The 14,822-nt window shown below is 31.4% G+C and overlaps 1 protein-coding gene across 1 annotated transcript; it reads left to right on the top strand.

Moving 5' to 3' along the window:
* Positions 1 to 6,449: 6,449 nt before the first annotated feature.
* LOC146957401 (pectin acetylesterase 12-like) lies at positions 6,450 to 10,515 on the top strand. The gene is made up of 12 exons (XM_085736386.1): positions 6,450 to 6,873; positions 7,283 to 7,365; positions 7,649 to 7,778; positions 7,888 to 7,961; positions 8,250 to 8,336; positions 8,419 to 8,543; positions 8,653 to 8,713; positions 8,922 to 8,975; positions 9,113 to 9,190; positions 9,313 to 9,418; positions 9,521 to 9,666; positions 10,047 to 10,515. The coding sequence occupies exons 1-12, from the start codon at positions 6,675 to 6,677 to the stop codon at positions 10,152 to 10,154; spliced, it is 1,251 nt and encodes a 416-aa protein (XP_085592512.1). The 5' UTR covers positions 6,450 to 6,674; the 3' UTR covers positions 10,155 to 10,515.
* Positions 10,516 to 14,822: the final 4,307 nt, after the last annotated feature.

The following is a 14,822-nucleotide window of genomic DNA, read 5'->3' as shown; positions in this document are numbered from 1 at the left end:
AAAATTACATGAACTTTCATATTATAAGTAAAAAAGTCGTGTCTACATCTAGGCATAGTTGAAATTTAATTACTATAGTATATGAAGTACACTATATGCTCAAATATTAAAGAGTGGATACGTACACAAACACTTGCCATTTGGCAAACAATCAAAATGAACAAACCCCTCTTAATATATCATTTAATTAATTTAATTTAATCTAGGCTTCAATCTTTTGGGAATGAATAATATTGTGGATCGTGATATATAACATGGTAGGGTTTTGGTGTATGATGATATCTTGCTCAATGCAGGCCAGACCTAAAGTTGTCCCTTCTATTTGCTTCTGCCTCTTCCTTTAATTAAGTTGCTGTTTCACAATTAAAGTATATTTGCACATATGCACACACTGACACCAAATTTAATTAATACAAAGTCAATTTATGTTTTTTACAAGTTAGAGATATAAAAAAGAAAAAAAAAACTCAGGAGTGAGACAACAAAAGATGGACATTGTGATTTGTGATAGACATAATAATAAAATAAAAAACATGTAAGTTTATATCATAATGATGTTTTAATTTTTTAAAAGGCCTTAATTATATATTACTCCATCCATTTCAAAATGAGTGTCGCTTTAGCCAAAAAAATTTGTTTCAAAATGAATGTCACTTTTAGTTTCCAATGCAATAATAACTTTTTCTTTTCAATTGTACCCTTCAATTAATATTATGTTACACTACTTCAAAAGTATTATTCTTTCTTTAATAAAAAACAAACCAATAATTGATTAGGATAATTTGGTAAAATTGCTATGACATTTGACTAATTTATTTCATTCCTTAATCTGTGTGCAATTGGCTAAAGCGACACTCATTTTGAAACACAAGGAGTAATAAATAAATAATAATGGAAAAATGCTAACTTGTACCCCAAGGGCACAAGTTAAAAAGCTACTCCCTCCGTTTCAAAATGAGTGTCGCTTTAGTCAAAAAAAGTTGTTTCAAAATGAATGTCACTTTCGGTTTTCAATGCAATAATAACTTTTTCTTTTCAATTACACCCTTCAATTAATAATATGTTACACTATTTCCAAAGTATTATCTTTTCTTTAATGAAAAACAAACCAATTGTTGATTAGGAAAATTTGGTAAAATTGATATGACATTTGACTACTTTATTTCATTCCTTAATCTATGTGCAATTGGCTAAAACGACACTCATTTTGAAACGGAGGGAGTAAACATTTTCTTGAAAATTGTGTATTCAATTTATTGGAAGTTTAAAATTTTATCTTTTCAATACAAAAATTGTTTTTTAAATCCCTTTTTAGGTTTTTAACTTATGCCTACAAAGGACAAGTTAGTATGACCCATAAATAATAAGAATATTAACTCACATATGCTGCTAGTACTGGCAAAGGCTACGGTGGGAGACCTTGATAGGTCTCCTATCGGTGAGAGACCTCCTTTTTTTTTTCCTTGCAAAAAATGAAAAAAATGGAAAATTATATAATTTTTTGAAAAATGAAAAAAAATGGAATATATAATTTTGAAAATCAATAAAAAATCTGATTTTTTTTGAAAATATATTATTTCATTTTTTTCGAAAAATCTGGATATATTATTTCATTTTTTAACGAAAATTTAAATTTTAAAAAATTATTTCATTTTTTTCGAAAAATCTGGATATATTATTTCATTTTTTTACGAAAATTTCAATTTTAAAAAATTATTTCATTTTTTTTCGAAAAATCTGGATATATTATTTCATTTTTTTACGAAAATTTCAATTTTAAAAAATTATTTCATTTTTTTTCGAAAAATCTGGATATATTATTTCATTTTTTTACGAAAATTTCAATTTTAAAAAATTATTTCATTTTTTTCGAAAAATTTCGGTAAATTATTTTAATATTTTAAATTTATTATCGCTTTTACCAAAATACCCCTAATTTAAGAATGAAATAACAAAAGCATCATTTTTGTCCTTTTTTACTCAACCATTGGATTTAATCCAATGGCTCCATTCATTTTGCAAAAAAAAAAACAAAAAAAATGAGGTCTCTCACCGGTAGGAGACCTATCAAGGTCTCCCACCGTAGACGGCGCCGCTAGTACGAGAAGATCTCAGTTGTTCAACAAGTTAAAGTGGCAACTGGCAATCAAATCATGAGGGCTAGTTAGGTGTGTACGCAGTTGCACCCTTGCACATGTGCTTGAGAAATACTTTAGATCTCCCACCTTTGTGTGTCTTTTGCAAAATAATAAAAACCTTTGTTTGAAGATCACAATAATTGATCTTTTTGACAGCTTCACCACCCAAATAAAAGAAATATATAAACGAAAATAAAAAGATAATAATATTTTTGTAAAAATAACTCTTATTAACTATTGACATATTCACAATTATCATAAATCCTAAAGGATTTGTCAAAAAAATAAATCCTAAAGGAATATTTTTTGAAAGGAAATCGCAAAGGAATATGTTGACTTAAAAGTGAAACAAATAGTATTTATTAGAGTTACATTTTTATTTTTATTTTTACAAATTTGATCATCTCAATTGGATCAGATGAGGAAAAATGGGAACATATTTTTATTTTTTTAACAAAAGACGTAGAAAAACATGACCAACTTAACTTGAGTATATGAGGATTACTACTTCCGTTCCGTTTTAGTTGTCATTTTAAGATTGTTTACACATATATAAGCTAGTAATTTTTGTTACTTTTCAAAAAATATTTTACATTTTACTATAATACACTTAACTATTATTGTCTTATTTTACATTTTTCTCTCTATTTATGTATGAATAATTTTGACAAAATTAATTTTTTTATTGCTTTAAAAACGACAATTGAAAATGTAAAAGAAATTAAAAAAACCGACAAAGAACGAGAGAGTAATTAAGTTAACACACCCACGTTTGGCTTTAATACTAGATCTCGCAAATCACTGTTGTTGCATGTTAATTGCTTCATATGGGGTTGCACTGAAATGTACAAGTGTTTTGATTCTTAAACTCTATTTTTCTTTCCTTTTTCTGGCAAAGTCAATCAGGTCGTATTAAAATATGGTACCCATCTCATGAGTAATTGAATTAGGGTCGGGAAATTAGTCATTTTAGTCCTTGAATGAGAGAGGATTCGTCACTTTAGTCCCTGAATGAAGAGAAATTGCAAAACAGTCCCTGCATGGTCAATTTCAGGGACTAAAGTGACTAACGGAGTCTACATTCAGGGACTAAATTGACTAACGAAGTTTGCATTCAGGGACTAGATTGACTAACAAAGTATACATTCAGGGACTATTTTGCAATTTATCTGCATTCAGGGACTAAAGTGACGAATCCCTTCCGATTCAGGGTCATGCTTACATATACTTTAGGACATTTATTAATAAATTTTAAAAAGAAAACAATTGATAAATTTATAGAGAAAAAAATTAATTTACAATGCTATTCAATTTGAGGAATACACAATTTTTAAAATAAATTTTTACTTTAAACTTCTTAACAAATATTCTTAGGACTTGTAAGCATTTCTCATTAAATTATGTATTGTTTAGTTAGCTATGTTGCGAGCATTTCCTCCTTCCATTATTAGATCTTATTCACCTTGATCATTTCTTAAAATCAATATATTGATTTGCGGAAATGATCCTTTTCTTAACTTTTTTAAATAAAAGTAATTATAATTTTACAAATGTGATGCATCTGCAATTTTTTTTTGAAAGAGTTGTATTTTTTGCTTTCAAACTAATTGATAGTTATTTAAGCAAAAATAAACATTTAAAGATATTATTTTCCCCTAGAAAAATATTATTCTCAAATCTTTAAACATTATATAAATATATGAGTAAATTACACTCCCCTCCCCCCAAAGATGCTTGAATTACACTCCCATCCCCTTTTATGTTAAAATATACACTTCCCTCCCCTCTTTTTCAAAACATATTAGAAAATATTTCAATCCCCTCCCTTGAGAGAAGCTTGAATTACATTCCCCTCCTCTCTTATGTTAAAATCTACGCTTTACTCCCTCAATATTTTTTTTTATTTTTAATAATCTAGAAAAAAAAATAATAATCTAACACACTTTGAAGACAAATGGTATTGTGGATCCATTTTAATATAATCAAATTTTGAATATATATTTTTCGCTATTTTTTATTCACAATTTCGTTAACGTATGTTTTTAAGCCCTATTATAAAATATGAAAAAAAAACCCAAAATAAAATTAAAATATTGGAAAAAATATGAAAGTCGATAAAGTATGGTTATTTAAAAGTGGATTTTATACTCTAAATTATAAATAATAAAAAAATATTTAAATTTAATTGTCATTCACATTTAAATTATAAAGAAATGAATTTATTTTTCTTAAATGATAGTTCAAAATTAGTATATATCTTAAAAGTATTTATTTTTGTTAAAATAGATTAAAGTGTAGGTCATATTTAATTATTAAGGGAGAAGGTTGCAATTCAAGCATCTCAAAGGGGATGGGAGTATAAATTTTACTTTTCAAGGGAGGGAAGTGTATATTTTAACATAAGAGGGGAGGGGAGTGTAATTCAAGCATCTCATAGGGGAGGGGAGTGTAATTTACTCTAAATATATTATATGCTCCAAACCAAATTGACGTGAGCAAATAACAAAAATAAACTTAACGTAAAATATAATCAAGACAAAGACGAAGACAGACAAGTCCAATATTGATCAACACAAGTCAAGCACCCATAAATGTGCACAAAACTTGGTTAACGAATGTGTTGCGTGAGAAATGTGCAAACTTGTGTGAATGTATGTTATATATATAAGGGTATTCATTGAAATATATAAAATCTATAAATAAATTAGAGGCACAAATACTGGAATGGAAACAGAGATGTTGCGTGAACGGAACGTAGACCCCAGGTTAATTAAGCAAGTGATGAGTTGTGGGTGGATTTGAGGTGAGAAGTGGTCACTATAGTCTATTGGGTTTGACGTTGCACCAAATGTTTGTGTCACTTAGTTAGTCAGTGGTATTTGTGATCTGTAATCACTTATATTCCTATCTTGTGTGGTCATTGATAACAACAAGCTTCATAATAAGTATAACGTATAGCTAAGAAGGAAAAGTTTCATGATTCCAATCTTGGTCATCATCAATTTAAAGAAAATAAATTAATTAACATAAGCTGACGCATAAGTTGAATTTGAGTTGAGTTTTCTTTCTTGATATTGTCGGCAGTTATATTATAAATTGGATAGAAAATTTATCTGTTTCGCAGCTAATTTGTGTTAATTACTTGTTTGTGAGTAAAAAAAATTCAAGTGATCCGGTGACAATATGGAGAAGTAGGGTGTTTAGGGTCGATCCGATCCCTGCATATATTATTTAATATCCTTATAAACCAAGTTAAGCTCATGAGACTGCTTGTAGTTTTGTTAGTTAATAAGATGATTTATGTAGAGGTAGTTTAAAAGATGATGGATGTGTAAATTAATAATTAAAAGTATGATCATAATTTTAATATATAAAATAATATTTTCATGATCCATTGAAGGAAATAAACTAAAAAAAAAAATAACTTTATGGTTTCTTTTGAATTTGATATTCAAATTAAAGACTATATTTTTTTTTAAAAGTTAATTAACATAGACAAATCCTAGTATTAAAATATGTTATTTGACACAATAAAATATAATAAAGGAAAAATTGCAAATACAGCCTTCTTTTTTATATAGTATATTAAAGCATTCAAACATGTTATCCCAAAAAAAAAAAAAGCATTCAAACATCTATTTAATATCCCTTTAAAAAAACATCTATTTAATATAAATCTTAAACTGCACCTCAACATTAGTATAAGATTAAAATAATTTTTAATGAACAAAACGTTATTTTTGACGAAAACTAAGTAAATATTTAATACGATAAATATTAGACATTAAAATATAGTCATTATATGCATTGAATGTAGTCTTAAAGTGAATTTATTTACATTTTAATATTTTGCATAAACAATATTTCGTAAAAACTCTACTAAAATAAAATAAAATAAATTATTTTGTAAGTATTATTTTAGACAAGTAATTGACAACTACACGAAAGAACGAATAGTTCTTTAGATGAAACAATTTTTATTCAAACTATTTAAATTCCTTTAAAAATATTCTGACGACATTCGTTGATATTTTCCAAAACTTAATTTTATACATTTCAAGAGACATGATCAAATCTACTCGAAAACGATTATAAAATAACTTACCCATTTAGTATAACTTTAGTAAAAAATTTATCCCTTAAAAAAAAAGGTGAAAAAATTTATCTTACTTTTATAATTTTTTTTGGTACAATCTTACTTTTATAATTTATTTAGTGCAAGTGTGCAGTGGGGCCAGTGTACATATGCAAGTTAAACCTTAATCTAGCTGTAAGAATAAAGACAAAAACCTTAAAAAGCCCGGCAAACACATACATTGTCCTGTTCCTTTCTAAATCTCCCTCTTCTTCTCTTCCTTCTTCTTCTTACCCTTCATTCTTTATTAATATTAATTTATTAATTAATTACTCCTTAATTAGTATTTAGTGAGGAGAATAAATAACCCTTCTTTCCTACTATAAACCAAAAATTTTGCACCTTTGTGTTTTGTTTCTTTCACAAAACAAAACACAAAGCTTTAGAAAGAAACAATAACCATGGTGAACCTTTTCTGGGTTTGCATTGTAATAGCACTTGTTTTCACCAACTGGGTTGATGCAAATGCATATTATCACATCAATGAAACTGAACTCTCTACCTTAGAAGCTCATGAAGCTTCTTCTTTTTCTTCACTTGTGGCTCAGCCTCACATGGTTGGAATCACCCTGATTCAATCTGCTGCTGCTAAAGGAGCTGGTATAATCCATTTCTAACCTTCTTTGTTATAAAAAATGTTTTTTTTATTTGATTATTAGTTCATATGATTAGTTGTTGTTTTTCATGTAACATTCATTTTATGTTTTAATAAGATCTATTGTTAATTTGTTATTTAGAATGTATGTAATTAATTATCAATTAAAAATGGTATTTTTTTATATATTTTTAATTCCTTTGAAGTTTTGTTGCTGAAAATTATCATGCATTTACAAAATTTACCCCCAATTTGCCATGTTATGTATGAGAATGTGATAAAAGAAATGCATTTGACCAACTCAGCTTTGTTTGGCTGTTTATGCCAAAAAAGAAATCTTTAACTCAATGTCTTAAATCTGTAGCTTTTGATTTGGTTGAAAATGAATATACTTAATTAATTTGTTTTTGGCAGTCTGTTTGGATGGAACATTGCCTGCTTATCATTTTGATCGCGGATACGGATCCGGTGCAAACAGCTGGCTTGTTAATTTAGAGGTATCACATGATCTTTTACATTGTTCTATAATAATTAATTAATATATGGTTCTTTTATTTTTCCTCAATATGTTCATATCGTAAAGGTTGACAAGTCTTTCTATTGGTAAATCAGAAGTATTTCTTAGTTTAAAGTGTTGTTGGGGACACACTTTTTTGTGAAGGAAAAATATCCAAAAACATGTCATGTATTGCTGTTTTGAAGTATTGTTTATTCCCAACGCTACTTCCTCGGCGGTGCTATACAAACATATGTAGATATTTAAGTGAAATACTGTGGCAGGGAGGTGGTTGGTGTAATAACCGTAGAACTTGCGTCTATCGCAAGACAACACGACGTGGATCATCAAAGTTCATGGAAAAAGCGATACCTTTTACTGGAATATTAAGCAATAATGCTCAAGAGAATCCAGGTTTTCATTCAACTGAAACTATTAGTATTTAGAGATTTTGTGCTACTCAAATTATGCTGAAAAAGGATTTGCTTAACTGTTTGGCTCATTTTGCTCCGTATGATTGCAGATTTTTTTAACTGGAACAGAGTGAAAATTCGTTACTGTGATGGTGCCTCTTTTACAGGGGATAGTGAAGATAAGGTAAATCTTCAAAACTGAAATGATAGCCAACTTTATTCATTAAGGTTTTCATAGGTTACACCTCTGCTAGTGTTAGATGTAGTTAGTAGATACATCATACATTATGTTTGTTTGATTGAAAGTTAGGCACATATGCTCACAATTTCAGTGTGAAAAACTGTATGAATGATGCATAAGGAAGAGAAAATAACACTAGTGACACTTAATGCACACACATGACTTTAGTCGATCTATTTAATGTAGGGTTATTTCAAAGTCCTGATTTCTGAATATTATCTGTTGACATAGGCTGCGCAGTTGCAATTCAGAGGACAACGCATTTGGTTGGCTGCAGTGGAGGATTTGATGTCAAAAGGAATGCGTTTTGCCAAGCAGGTTGTACACATACATAATTGCGTGCTCATTGCTGTTTAAGTAATCTTTCTTCTTGTGTTATTTACAACTTTGTTTCCTTCAGGCTCTTCTTTCTGGATGCTCAGCTGGTGGTCTTGCTACTATTTTACACTGCGATGAATTTCGAGGTCATTTCCCAAGGACTACCAAAGTGAAGTGCCTTAGTGATGCTGGGTTATTTCTTAATGCGTGAGTTCCTAACTTCAGTATTTCATTCTACAAATGCCATGTCCATCATTATTATCACATGATTTTTTGTCCTAAAATTAATTCCTAATTGTTTTCCCCCTGAATACAGTGTTGATGTAGCTGGTGGGCATACCCTCAGGAATTTTTTCAACGGTGTTGTCACCCTACAGGTACTGCACTTTTTTTTCTTGAGATCATTCTGTTTTGGCCATGGATCTTTCTTTCACTTGAATTTGAAACATTTTGTTTAATAAGAATAGAGCATCTATCACATGCTAAATAGTTTATATGGCTTAAAACTTGGTCATTTTGCATGGTTATATAACCTTATATAAAGCATGATGATTGATGATAAATATATTTTTGCACTCATTGCAGGGAGCACAGAAGAATCTTCCACGCGTTTGTACTAATCATCTTGATCCCACTTCGGTAATAATTGATATCTCTTGTTTTAAATATTTAGAAATTATAGTTTCATTTGAGTGAATTTGAGGAAAACCAAGTGCTCCGTCGTTAATTATTGTTCAGAGTTGACCTTTTAGTAATATCTTTTTCCTTTGTTTCAGTGCTTCTTTCCGGAGAACTTGATTGCTAGTATCAGAACCCCGCTATTCATTCTTAATACTGCCTATGACTCGTGGCAGGTAAACATCTTATTTCTAACTCGGTTGTCCAAACTCCGAATAAATCATATTTTATGATCTGTGGTTGTTGTGATGCATTGCTTGACATATTTTTAACAAATATATTTTCTTTTTGTCAATAGATCCAGTCAAGCTTAGCTCCTTCATCGGCCGATCCCCACGGCAATTGGCGTGATTGCAGATTAAACCATAATAAATGTTCTGGTTCACAAATCCAATTTCTGCAAGGTGGGTTGATGCATTAGAAATTGCTGTCATTAATTTAGAAGTACACAAAACTCTCAACAATTTAGTCAGTGAATAAAGTCATTTAACTAAAATCTGATACAGGATTCAGGAATCACATGGTGAATCTTGTGAGAGGCTTCTCAAGATCAGGTCAAAATGGATTGTTCATAAATTCATGCTTTGCTCACTGCCAATCTGAGAGGCAAGACACATGGTTTGCTGACAACTCTCCTGTCATAGGAAACAAGGTGAGTTTCACATATCCCTATGCAGGTTTAGTTAAAATATTATAGGTTTCCGTGCTGGTATGCGGTTATATTATATAAAGTCCTGAATAAATAAATAATAATAATGCTGATAATTACTACTAAATAATTACCTGTTTTTGCTATAAACTATTCACATGGAGAAAAATTATAGGAAATTGTTTGTTTTCTTTGTTTATTAGACATAATATAACAGTGTTATGCCGCAGTGACGATTCCATTATTTTTCATGACACTGCTATTTCTGTCGCTCTTTAGTTTCTATCGTTAGTCTTTGAGATTTACTCATACTGCTCTTTTTAAGATTTAAGATCTTATTGTTTTTATGTCATATCTAACCCTTATGCATTGACAATATGTAGGCAATTGCTCTGGCTGTTGGAGACTGGTATTTTGACCGAGCCGCTGTTAAGGACATTGATTGTCCTTACCCTTGTGATAGCACATGCCACCATTTGGTTTTCAGATGAGCCAAACTTCTTCAGTCTCACTCATCTCACTCACTCGCTTGGTTCATTTCTCATCAACAATTCGGAAATATGCTATTCAATCAATGATCAAAACAATAAAAGAAAATTGCTACTGAAAAATGAAAACTCAATAATCCTTTTCCAAGAATTAGTAGTTAGGGAGAGAAATTTTTATGTATAGATCAATTAGTTGGGAATGCTAAGCAAATCCCTTTTGATTTTTACAAAGCTTGGGAGAGGTAATAGACTGCCAAAATATATACATTGTAATAAGATGAGCATTGATAGTGATTGGACTGAGATTATCTCCATATGATGTTTCCCTTCTAGTTGGAATCGAATAAAAGGGTTCCTCATTTTATCTTCTGAACTTCCATATTACCACAATTAAACTAGCCCGACACTTCGAATTTTTGTAGACTGATTGTTGATTGAAGATACAATTCACATATTCTTTTGAGTGAATTTGTTTTGATTGTCACCACTATTGATGTGTGAATTTATCTGATGCAGCATTGATTTTTGGTTTGAGATTATCTGATGAAAAATATCAATAATCATCACTATACTGTTTTCTTCTATGACAAATATTAGTATAGTTAATATTTTGTAGGGGTAGGAATTGAATCCTCTCTTTTCTAATCACTTCACTTCCCATCCCCCAAACAACACGCGAATACGACAATTAAAATAAACTCCGGCAACATCCTGCCATAACAGGTTGACACAACTTGACGGAGGGTGGATTAAGGAGCTAATACCTGCAGATAGAGAGAGCGTAATTTGCAAGCCAGTCATCTATCTTGTTTGTTTGCCTATATATGAGTAAAAGTAGCTTACCACTCTCTTCTATAGATAGACTGGTTACGGTTACTTGTCGATTACCACTGCCAAATCTGATTCTAAAAAGACAAAGCATAACCATTACCCACGCCTTGTGGAACGCCAAGAGAATAGCTCAAAGTTCCACCAAGATCCCAAACACAGAACAAAACCTCCAAGCCAAGCTCCAGTGCTATCCCGGAACACACCTCCACACACAGTGACGATCTAAGGTATTTAAAGTCCCTTCTATGTTACATTTGAACCCATGTCCCGCTTGGAGTTTTCCACCCAATCTGAAGAGAAGTGTGGTTACTTCCCATTAGCAGGTAACAAAAACAAATGCAAAATAGTTAACGTTTCAACCTTAGCACATCTACATCTGACATTCTTTGAAGTGATTTTGGTCTGAGATTATCTGATGTATGTAGCAATGATAATGTTAATATTTTTTGAATGATCGTTAATAAATTTGTACTTTATAGGGGGTAAGGGTTAAATCTTTTTTTTTTTTAATAGAAAGGGATTAAATCTTCATCCTCCTTACTACTCTAGTAGTATTCTTTACTATTGAACTCACATGATAATCAGTATCTAGTGCCCTACTTGGAAAAAACGAGAGGAATTGATTTAATTAAGGCAGCAATATTTTACCGCTACAATGGATGATGTGGAAGTTTGAAGCAAGGAAAGAAGATTTTAATTTAAATTACGTTATAATTTTTGTAAGCAAAGTAGGATTATATCATTTCTTCAATAATCGAAGGAGTGATACATAAAGACCAAATCGTAAGTACAAGGATAGACTCTAATATTGGATTCTTGAGCAAGCTATGAGCAACCCTATTAACTTGCCTCCGGACAAAAGCCAGCTGATAATCAGCATGAGTAGCTTTAACATTTTGAAATTGTGACACCAGAGTGCCTAACTCATTAGCCATATATCTTGAATCTTGATAACATTAACAACAACTTTGCTATCAGATTCAAAATGAACATTTGTGATCCCCAAGTTATGAGCAGTTTGGAGAGAGAGAGAGAGAGAGAGAGAGAGAGAGAGAGAGAGAGAGAGAGAGAGAGAGAGAGAGAGAGAGAGGAGAATAGCATAAACTTTGCCTTTAAAATGAACTCTTGATAATTTCTCCGCACTCGTTTGTATTCACTTAACGTGTCGCTTGCAACATTGCAGACACCAACCAGACTTAAAAGAGATCCTTCTCGAAGGCATTGGTTTCGACACTTCCAAATACTCCATAAAGTCATAGCAAACAATCTTTTGCTCACTGTCAAGAACGCTGCAGACCTTGAAAAATTGGTTTGGAAAACTATCCCACTGTATAATAGGCTATATATGTCGCCAAAAATTTAGCTCTTGCCAACACTTTACTACTTGAGTACAGCCAAAGAAAATATGCCGCGAGTCCTCCACCAAGCTCTCACACATCACACACAAATTTGGACAAGAGACTCCTCGAATTCAGAGGTTAATAAGACGCGTTAAAATGTCTCTGATCCTGCATTTCTTGGCTGATGGTGACTATACTCTAATCGGCTCCAACTTGGATTCAATTTATGTTCATCATTGAATTCATGCAACGTTTATAAGCTGTCCTGATAGTATTGTCATCATCAGCCAAGTAACGCCAGATTATTGCCTCTGTGTTATCGCAAGCATGAAGATAAAATTGCTTTTACTTCATTGAAGCTCTAAATCTCACTTCCAGTTAAAATTTATTTTGGAGACAAACAATTTTACTTAGAGAACATCAAAACATGTCAAATAGTAATCGATCAATTTTATATTTCTAAAATTACTATCACCTCTTACAAAAATGAATCCAAACATATAAAAGAATTTGTTACACTGCTGTTCCCAGCTCGTCGGAAGCCATGGGTTCTTCTATACATCATCAAGAATCAACATAATTAAAATATTTACTTGTTTAGCATATTATGCGTCAGCATGATCTTACGCATTCATTTCACCTCGTAATTTTGTTTGTAATATAGCAACGATCCAACCCTTTCTATCAAGCAAGCAACCCTCTCCGAAGCCCTAACAACGAACATAAGTTTACTTCAGTGGATGACAGGCTTCAAGGGATGGGCTCTAAGCTTGGACAAATCTAGGCTGGAATCTAGATCTTCATCCAGTTCGCCAACAACACTTCTGCTAAATCCAAACGAGAAGGGTTACGGTGTTAAAAGACGGAGTCTCCAGAATAGATAAAATTGAAAATATATCGGAGAAACAGGCATACATGTTGTCACCTCTAATGATGTATAAATCTAGAACCAGCTGCTGGACACCTCGGGCAAACCAGGAATTATGGTACGATATAAACACAAATATATTGTAATCGGATAGTGTAACAAGTCTCGATATCAGGCGTGTCCAAGCTAAAATATTTCCATGATATAAATTGAAACTTCAACATCTTTTATATCAAATTGTCAGAGGATATAAAAATGGAGATGCAAAGTGTTTTCACTAATCTTAGTATATATGTAGGATGTCTTATTTGGGAACCTTATGCTACAAGAGGCTACTCAACTAAAAATGCCTACTTTTAGTTAACAAATATCAATTTTGCTCATGCGTTTATCATTACCACTAGTTGGACTTGGGTTTGGAAGTTAAATGTCTCATGGAACATATGTTTCTTTATCTGGCACGTTGTTCGCCACACTACTTTAGATGCCTCTTCCTCCAGATGTAGCGCATGCATCTCAATAGTCTTTTCTTCATTGTCTTAGGGATTGTGTGAAGGTGATGCTTATTTGGAAAGATTTTGTTTTTACTAGTAATCCTTATTTCATCATTCTTGGATAAAGGATCACTCCAACTCCTCCGATCCTTTTTTTTTTTTTTTTTTTTTTTCATATAACGTACCATATCATAATTTTTTTTCAAAAGGTGGCTAGCAACATTGGAAGGTTTTGAACCAAATTCATTACCTCTTGCATACTACTAAAAAAAGTCTTTTCTTGATGTCCTCCTACTGGTCACTCTCTCAAATTGAATATGGATTGTAGTTCTCTTGGCCACCTCAGGCGTTCAAGATATGGTGTTCTACTTAGGAACTATTAAGAGATATTATGACTACTCACTCACTTATTGAAGGTTGAGTTTAATCAACACATTCATATACTGTAATTGTTGGAAATATTGTTGAGTTCAAGTACTTTTCTTGGAAGTTGTGTTGTTCTCATACTCTACGCGAATTCAACTCTATTGCAGATTAGTTAGCTAAATTGGTGCACCTATGGATGTCGGATTTATCATTACTCAAGATTGTCCTCCAACTCTTTCTACATCCATTCAGAGCCGGCCCATAGCCCGTCGAGGCGGGGCGACGACACCGGGCCTCCAATTTTTTGGGGCCCAAAATATTTTTTTTTTACTTGTAAGACACGAAAATAATGGTTATATATATATATATATATATATATATATATATATTAAAAGCGAATTATTTTAGTATATACAGCTTGCTTCAGTGGCATGGCCACTTTTTGTTGAGTGTGAGGTCATGTGTTCAAGACCCACCAGAGTGTGATTCCTAATATTTATTTTTTTAAAATGGCTTATTTATTTTTGTTGGGGCCTAGAATTTAATTTTTTTTGCATCCCTTAAAAATTAAAACCGGGCCTATGAATTTGTTAAGACGGCCCTGCATCCATTTATAATATTCATAATACTATTGACATTTTTATGGTTACTTGAGTGTTTTTTAGAAGTTTTAGTTAAAATTTGAGTTTTTGGTTCAGATCAAAGTGAATGAACTCTAACTCAAGTTCATTTTATAGACAAAATGTGAGTTTCTCAAGAGATAGAATTTCAA

This window comes from Medicago sativa, chromosome 1 (assembly GCF_051527215.1).
Source record: "Medicago sativa cultivar Bolivia chromosome 1, Bolivia_mono, whole genome shotgun sequence".
NCBI lineage: Eukaryota > Viridiplantae > Streptophyta > Magnoliopsida > Fabales > Fabaceae > Medicago > Medicago sativa.
The sequence above is the reverse complement of the archived record's forward strand: the minus strand, read 5'-3'. Positions and strand labels throughout refer to the sequence as shown.

Excerpts from the sequence above, each read along its gene's own strand:
- LOC146957401 (XM_085736386.1), top strand. The coding sequence starts at position 6,675 with ATGGTGAACCTTTTCTGGGTTTGCATTGTAATAGCACTTGTTTTCACC. Across the intron at positions 7,366-7,648 it reads GCTGGCTTGTTAATTTAGAG|GGAGGTGGTTGGTGTAATAA; the intron begins GTATCACATGAT and ends ATACTGTGGCAG. Across the intron at positions 8,714-8,921 it reads ACGGTGTTGTCACCCTACAG|GGAGCACAGAAGAATCTTCC; the intron begins GTACTGCACTTT and ends CACTCATTGCAG.